Source organism: Notolepis coatsorum (genome assembly GCF_963971535.1).
Source record: "Notolepis coatsorum genome assembly, chromosome: 3".
In the NCBI taxonomy this organism is placed as follows: domain Eukaryota; kingdom Metazoa; phylum Chordata; class Actinopteri; order Aulopiformes; family Paralepididae; genus Notolepis; species Notolepis coatsorum.
In genome coordinates, this window is record NC_140167.1 from 209,936,452 (window position 1) to 209,945,712 (window position 9,261).

Consider the following 9,261-nt stretch of genomic DNA (forward strand, 5'->3'; position numbering starts at 1 on the left):
TTCTGTGGCGTCTGTCTTGGCGTGGAAAGTAGGCATTCCTTCTCGCCGCAGGAGTGGCGTGGCGTATCTCAACACGCCGTTGACCGGGACTCTCTTGGTCCCTGTCTCGAGGAGGTGAATGGCGTAAATGTCATCTTTAGAGCGAATGTCTTTCTTTCCGTTCTTAAAGGGCATTTGTTCCAAGGTCCATAGCCGCTCTACGTGTTGCAGGAGTGCGGTTTCTCCCTCTGTGACTCGGGAGTGGAGACATCTAGTGGCTGTACTTCGGTTGAGAGATTTGGCGAGCGGGCCTTGGAGAGTCCATCCCAAACGGGTCTCGACTGCTGCAGGACAGCCTCGGGGTCCGGTATGAACCCGGTCTATCGGGACAATGAGGTCTGCATGGTCGGAGCCTATCAACAGGGTCGGCATAGCATTGTCTATGAGCGGGATCGGTAACTTGCGCAGATGTACATATTTCTCCATCAGCTTGGCGACGGGGTATGTGTACCGCGACAGTCCTATTTCTTGGCTGGTGAAAGCGTCTGCAATCTGGTACCGTCGCTCAGGCTGGCCGCTTGCTGCGATAGAGAATGAGACATTCTCGCCCTTTATCGTCTTCAAATCTCGTCTTATTGTCCGAATTGTCATTTGGGTTTCGCTTCCCCGCAGCCCTAGCTGGGCCGCAGCGGAGGCGAGCAGCAGGGTCTTCTCTGACCCGTCATCGAGGACGGCGTAAGTGTCCAGGACTTTATTCTGGTAGCTTAGTGTCACACGCACTACTTTTAGGAGTACTCGGGCTCCACTGCTGCTGGCGGGATCGATGTACATGACGCTCGCTTTGCGGCTGGATGGTGCGGGTGAAGGGCGCCGTCTGTTACTGTCGTGAAGTATGTCCAGATGGGCTCCATCGCACTTGGTGCACCTTTTCTTTAAGCGGCATTCGGCTGCCATGTGTGAGCGCGCACAGCGAAAGCAGCGCTTGTTGGACTTTATCCATTGACTTGCTTCCTCCGCGTTCAGCTTGGGGAAGGAGTCACATTGCGCTAGCCAGTGTTCTTTCTCACAGTAGGGGCACACTATCTTCCACTTCTCCGTTCTGGAGGGGGTACTGTGGCTCCTGCTGCTCGGTACTGACTCCGATTGGTGCATCACAGTCACCGATCTTCTTCCATCATTTAGTCGTCTGGTTCCTTCTCTGGAGCCAGGGGTGCTCCGTCCGAATGTATCTAGCCGTAGGCTGCTGACTTCTCTCGCCAGGAAGTCTGCTAGATCGAGGAGGTTCGGTTCGGGGCCATTCGGGTCTCTGTGGTCCCTCTGCCGCCTAAAACGCTCCTGACGAGCGGGCGGCAGCTTCTCCAGAATCCTTTCCACATTTGAGTTGGCGTAAAGTTCATGCCTCCCCTTCTCTCTTTGCGCTCCCAACATCCCTACCAGGGACTGCACTCTGATGGACAGGTCATCCAGTGCTCGATTGTCTATTGCTGGGGGTAAGCGGTCGATGTGTCGGATCTCCTGGATCACGTAATCCCATATGCGCCCATACCTCTGGTCCAATGCTACCAGCGCTGCTGTGTATGGGGTGGTGGAAGTCGCGTAGGCGAGCGCTATATTATGTGCGCGGGGCACCTTTAAGTGCTTCAGTAGGATGGCGTATTTGTGGCGTTCATCCAATACATCCACCAACATGGTCTCCAGACACATGCGGAGTTCTGTATACTGGGCCCGGTTCTCTTGGGTGAAGTCGGGTACCATAGGCGTGCCAATGTATGACGCTGACTGTGGATACATCGGCGAGCGTTGGGGGAGAGGCCTCCTAGGCGAGTCTCCTCCCGCTCCTTGGTATGGGCTGGTACCGGCAGTGTACCATGGCCCGCTTGTCCAGGTGCTGTTCCTCGGTGCGGGTCGTGCGTCGTGCTCACCCGTGTATAGAGTCGGGGGTCTGTAGCGCAGCTCCGCGGGAGTATAGCCTGGGCTGTACCGGACCTCCTGGTCCGGTAGAGTACTGTGCTGTCTTCGGGCGTGGTTCTCCTCCTCTTCCTCTTCGTCTTCAGTTAGGTCATCCAGTGCTTGTAGTCTCTGGTTTAGCCTCTCCACAGGATATGCTGCTCCTTCCCGGTTGCTAGGTCTCGCTTGGACCGGTGGGGGGAGGTGGTCTGTGGGGGGTATAGACCTCGTCTGTTGGTCAAGTTCAGGGTTGTTTACTCGGCTAGGGGATGCCGCCCTGGAGGTGTGTCTAGACGAGTTCCTGGAGCCTCTGGCGGAGGGAGAGGGTGTTGTCCGTCTGATCAGCTGTTCTATTAGTTGCGACTGCTGTCTGTCGCGCGCTGCGTCCCGTTGAGCACCGGCTCGTTCTCGGGCCACATTCTCTTCCATCTGAATGCGTCTTATTTCTAGACGTATCTGCTCGTGTTCGCTTCGCTGCTGGATCTGCAGTCGGTCGCGTTCAGCAGCGGCGTTCAGGCTGATGAGGAAGGCCTGCTGTAGGGTCCTCTCTGCCTCGCTGGGAGAAGGCGGTTGTATAGGGGAGCCTTCCCTCGGGGTACTCCTTGCGGAGCCTTGGAGCTCTATCTCCACGGTGCTCTCCCCGTCTTCTTCCGTGCCGAGTTCTCTCTCGGTAGCGTTGTATTCCTCCCGGGACTCATCGGGGACTACTTCTTCAGTACTGGCGGGGTGTGAAGTCATGTCTGGTTCCCACTGGTCCCCACCGTGAACTTGGTCAGTTACATTAGAGCCCGTAGGGGCCTCTATGGTCGGGGTAGTCTGGGCGTTGGGGTTAGACATACTTTTACTTTCTAGTTTTACCGCGTTTACTGTTAGTAGAAGACTAGGTTGTTGACTGACAGCGTAGGCCTCTAAGTACTGAGGGAGCCGTCGTTCGCGCTGCGGGCGTTGGTTAGGAGGATCGTTTCGTGGAGTGTTCATCATAGGCCATTTCAATATTAATAACACTATATTAATATTACACTAATTACCATCCGGCTCGAAGGACCAATTGTAACTGAGGGGTACAATTCCCTGACTGTATTACTAGATATGATACTTACTACCACTACCTTTGTACTTAATATTCGGCCACCCAGTACACGGCATAAATATATTATGATGAACACTGTCACGTAGATGAAACGGATCCAACACAAATGTACGAATTAGAAATAGGTCTTTATTTCTACACAGCGATGGTGTGTAGAGCAAGCACTTAATCAAATCAATCACATTTATGAATGGAATTAGTATGCACTTTTATGGCAAGAGTATTCGTCGGTATATCAATAGAGAATGTCCAATCTCTAAAGGCGCAGGTGGTACATATACGACCTGGAATAGTTTAAGGAATAACAGCAATGATACTTTAATGATTATATACTGGATACACCAGAGGGGGTTAATCCGGTCGCTTGTAAGCCGACAGGAGTAGGAAGGGGGGGGGGGTAGAATCCGGCTGCCTCATCCGGCCAAGGGTATCCCAGGTGAACCCACTGTAGTGCCGTTCAATGCGCCGGCGATCCTTGGACCACAGATGAAAGCAGGTGGACTCTTTGTGGGCCGGCGTCATCCGGTCCACGGAGGAGAGACGTGAAGCGACCTCGTCTTGCAGAGCGTCTCCTCACCTTGCGTCCTCTCCAGGGGGGGGGGTTCCAACACACGGCAGTGTCGGGGGTCTTTATCCATGGAATAATCAATGTATACAAAGCATAATCCGTGCCTGGGAAGGCGGGCTGTCGTCGGTAGAATAATCCGGTATACAGGTCCACTCGCTCGTCGGCTCTGGGGCTCCTCGGGTGCAGCTCCACGTGGGGTCAACCACCCCGGGCAAGCAGCCAGTTCTCCGCCCGAAACGATGGGGCACCGACCACGGCAGCATTCTCACCGCACGAAGCACCACACATTAACAGACCACCACTAGCCCAATAGACTACGTCCAACTCGACGACACAGTGCCAAATATGACCACCCAAACATCAATACACACGATGTCTCAACACCGATGGCAGGCGAACTCGGCCCCACTCCCACACGTGGCGTCGCGGGGAGGCCCCACGTCCGTGACTCCACTGGAGGGCAAGAAACTGGACCGAAAAGGAAGTCCCACCTCAGTAGCGCAGCATATACACGCACTATGAACAAACAGTCCCACCAGTGGTGCGGCAGCCAGATTCCCACGCGGAACCAGGACCCGTTCGCACATGCGGAGCGGCACGCCCGAACTGGGTCTGAGGGGCATGGCAGCCCGGCACCAAGGTCTCGACCAACAGTAGAATGGAGACTACCATGGGATGTTCAGCAGGCCAGAATGGACACCCAATGCACACCGTACAAGGAACACACAAGGGACATCAGGGAACACCAGAGAATATGCAAATACAACCAAATATACAAACAAATACATACACTCGGTCCAATCTGGCCCTTCACAACAATAATAATAATAGCCTCATTAAAATACTATTGTTGCTTCGGTTGTTTTCAGCGTTTTATGTGCATAATCTGTTATTTAGTTTGAAATGTTCGTTGAAATAAGTAGATTTTTCGTTTTTGTTTATTTATTAAGTTAATATAAAACCATATAGTCACATTTTAGAATACAATAGAATAGAATTTTAGAATACAACTAGAAAAACTGTCCTGGCCTGCTTCTAAGTTCAGTGGCCTGACAAAAAAAAATTAAATAAAAAAAAAAAAAAAAAAAAAATGTAAATCATCTCGCGGCCCATCCGTGGCTGCTCGCGGCCCACCTTTGGGTCGCGACCCCGACTTTGGGAACCACTGCACTAGAGGGAGACACTACATTAATCACCTCGTCCAATTAAAAAAAAGAAATTATGCAGTCAGGCCACTGAACTTAGAAGCAGGCCAGGCCAGTGTTTCTAGTTGCAGCAGCGCAATAGTTAGATAACCTAGGTGGGGAACAACCAGGAGATCACTGCAACTCACACAAGTTGGAGAACTATATCTCTCTCTCGGCATGTGATTGGTGGAGGCGGGACCCTTACAAAAAAACTGTTGTTGCTAATCATTGACACATGCTAGCCTGTAATAATCCCCCCCAGAAAAATCTACTATGCATTTGATATATTGCAAATATATGCCATCACACACACTGGCATTTAAAGGGTTAGAATTATAAAATGAATATGTGGTGTTATGATCAGGGCTGAAGTTGAATAAAAGATTGTATTATTTTCAACCTGACATTACAAAAAAACAGAAAATCCATCGAAATCAGTGTTGTTGCTAATCATTATGCTAGCCTGTTTTTTAACAATAATTTGTGATGCCATCACAAACACTGGCATTTAAAGGGTACAAATAAAAAAATTCCTGCACCAGAATGCAGGAAATTAAGTCTTTGTAACAAGAAATGTCCTGGTGGGGGACCCCCAGACCCCCTGCTTAAAAAGTGGCCTGACTGGGGCTATATGTTGCACTATATTTCCTGGCCTGAATGATTTCCCCAGTCCGGCCCTGGTTAAAAGCCTCCAATGCTTATTAGTGTGTGTGCGTTTGAACGTTTGCATGTTTCAACCAAACATTTCCATTTATTAAAAAAAATTAAAATAAAATATTTATTATAATTTTTTTTTACCTCCTATAATAGTGGGGGTCGTGGCTCTCTGACACCGTTATTTGGGGGTCGCGGCCTGAACAGTTTGGGAACCCCTGATCTAGAGGGAGACACTACATTCATTCACTTAATCGCAATATTATATCGATACAGTGACACCAAGTATCAATATACTTACAAAGACATTTTATAATAGAAAAAGTTAATAAAAGGTGTTGCTTGACAATCCCATTTTGCGGCAATAAAATCTTAATCTTATCTTAATAGATAAAACAGATGAGATGAATACATATTTTTATTACAGAACGTTTTCTCTTCGGGACATAATTTGCAGTTGAAAAAAGGTAATACATCTCAATACATAAGTGATATTACAATATGGTGACTCTAGGATGGTGCTAATGTTGTTATGGTGTTATAGTCTATGTGACCTGTGCTGTGATCATGAGGGCCACAGTGTATAGATCATGAGGGCCACAGTGTATACATCATGAGGGCCACAGTGTATACATCATGAGGGCCACAGTGTATAGATCATGAGGGCCACAGTGTATACATCATGAGGGCCACAGTGTATACATCATGAGGGCCACAGTGTATACATCATGAGGGCCACAGTGTATACATCATGAGGGCCACAGTGTATACATCATGAGGGCCACAGTGTATACATCATGAGGGCCACAGTGTATACATCATGAGGGCCACAGTGTATACATCATGAGGGCCACAGTGTATAGATCATGAGGGCCACAGTGTATACATCATGAGGGCCACAGTGTATACATCATGAGGGCCACAGTGTATACATCATGAGGGCCACAGTGTATACATCATGAGGGCCACAGTGTATACATCATGAGGGCCACAGTGTATACATCATGAGGGCCACAGTGTATACATCATGAGGGCCACAGTGTATAGATCATGAGGGCCACAGTGTATACATCATGAGGGCCACAGTGTATACATCATGAGGGCCACAGTGTATACATCATGAGGGCCACAGTGTATAGATCATGAGGGCCACAGTGTATAGATCATGAGGGCCACAGTGTATAGATCATGAGGGCCACAGTGTATACATCATGAGGGCCACAGTGTATACATCATGAGGGCCACAGTGTATACATCATGAGGGCCACAGTGTATACATCATGAGGGCCACAGTGTATACATCATGAGGGCCACAGTGTATACATCATGAGGGCCACAGTGTATACATCATGAGGGCCACAGTGTATACATCATGAGGGCCACAGTGTATACATCATGAGGGCCACAGTGTATACATCATGAGGGCCACAGTGTATACATCATGAGGGCCACAGTGTATACATCATGAGGGCCACAGTGTATACATCATGAGGGCCACAGTGTATACATCATGAGGGCCACAGTGTATACATCATGAGGGCCACAGTGTATACATCATGAGGGCCACAGTGTATACATCATGAGGGCCACAGTGTATACATCATGAGGGCCACAGTGTATAGATCATGAGGGCCACAGTGTATAGATCATGAGGGCCACAGTGTATACATCATGAGGGCCACAGTGTATACATCATGAGGGCCACAGTGTATACATCATGAGGGCCACAGTGTATACATCATGAGGGCCACAGTGTATACATCATGAGGGCCACAGTGTATACATCATGAGGGCCACAGTGTATACATCATGAGGGCCACAGTGTATACATCATGAGGGCCACAGTGTATACATCATGAGGGCCACAGTGTATAGATCATGAGGGCCACAGTGTATACATCATGAGGGCCACAGTGTATAGATCATGAGGGCCACAGTGTATAGATCATGAGGGCCACAGTGTATACATCATGAGGGCCACAGTGTATAGATCATGAGGGCCACAGTGTATAGATCATGAGGGCCACAGTGTATAGATCATGAGGGCCACAGTGTATACATCATGAGGGCCACAGTGTATACATCATGAGGGCCACAGTGTATAGATCATGAGGGCCACAGTGTATAGATCATGAGGGCCACAGTGTATACATCATGAGGGCCACAGTGTATACATCATGAGGGCCACAGTGTATAGATCATGAGGGCCACAGTGTATACATCATGAGGGCCACAGTGTATAGATCATGAGGGCCACAGTGTATAGATCATGAGGGCCACAGTGTATACATCATGAGGGCCACAGTGTATAGATCATGAGGGCCACAGTGTATAGATCATGAGGGCCACAGTGTATAGATCATGAGGGCCACAGTGTATAGATCATGAGGGCCACAGTGTATAGATCATGAGGGCCACAGTGTATAGATCATGAGGGCCACAGTGTATAGATCATGAGGGCCACAGTGTATAGATCATGAGGGCCACAGTGTATAGATCATGAGGGCCACAGTGTATAGATCATGAGGGCCACAGTGTATAGATCATGAGGGCCACAGTGTATAGATCATGAGGGCCACAGTGTATACATCATGAGGGCCACAGTGTATACATCATGAGGGCCACAGTGTATAGATCATGAGGGCCACAGTGTATACATCATGAGGGCCACAGTGTATAGATCATGAGGGCCACAGTGTATAGATCATGAGGGCCACAGTGTATACATCATGAGGGCCACAGTGTATACATCATGAGGGCCACAGTGTATACATCATGAGGGCCACAGTGTATACATCATGAGGGCCACAGTGTATACATCATGAGGGCCACAGTGTATAGATCATGAGGGCCACAGTGTATAGATCATGAGGGCCACAGTGTATACATCATGAGGGCCACAGATACATCATGAGGGCCACAGTGTATAGATCATGAGGGCCACAGTGTATACATCATGAGGGCCACAGTGTATAGATCATGAGGGCCACAGTGTATACATCATGAGGGCCACAGATACATCATGAGGGCCACAGTGTATACATCATGAGGGCCACAGTGTATAGATCATGAGGGCCACAGTGTATACATCATGAGGGCCACAGTGTATACATCATGAGGGCCACAGTGTATAGATCATGAGGGCCACAGTGTATACATCATGAGGGCCACAGTGTATACATCATGAGGGCCACAGTGTATACATCATGAGGGCCACAGTGTATACATCATGAGGGCCACAGTGTATACATCATGAGGGCCACAGTGTATAGATCATGAGGGCCACAGTGTATACATCATGAGGGCCACAGTGTATACATCATGAGGGCCACAGTGTATACATCATGAGGGCCACAGTGTATACATCATGAGGGCCACAGTGTATACATCATGAGGGCCACAGTGTATACATCATGAGGGCCACAGTGTATACATCATGAGGGCCACAGTGTATACATCATGAGGGCCACAGTGTATAGATCATGAGGGCCACAGTGTATACATCATGAGGGCCACAGTGTATAGATCATGAGGGCCACAGTGTATACATCATGAGGGCCACAGTGTATACATCATGAGGGCCACAGTGTATACATCATGAGGGCCACAGTGTATACATCATGAGGGCCACAGTGTATAGATCATGAGGGCCACAGTGTATACATCATGAGGGCCACAGTGTATACATCATGAGGGCCACAGTGTATAGATCATGAGGGCCACAGTGTATACATCATGAGGGCCACAGTGTATAGATCATGAGGGCCACAGTGTATAGATCATGAGGGCCACAGTGTATAGATCATGAGGGCCACAGTGTATACATCATGAGGGCC

General features: G+C 49.1%; 1 protein-coding gene across 1 annotated transcript in view; it reads left to right on the forward strand.

The window, feature by feature from the left end:
- Positions 1-4,169: 4,169 nt before the first annotated feature.
- Positions 4,170-9,261, forward strand: part of LOC311226154 (phosphatase and actin regulator 4B-like) — a gene marked incomplete at its 5' end in the record, with an annotated part of 30,862 nt that continues 25,770 nt past the window's right edge. The window contains one exon of the mRNA XM_084311527.1: positions 4,170-4,224. Coding sequence (XP_084167653.1) covers positions 4,170-4,224 — 55 coding nt within the window. The remainder of the gene's footprint in view (positions 4,225-9,261) is intronic.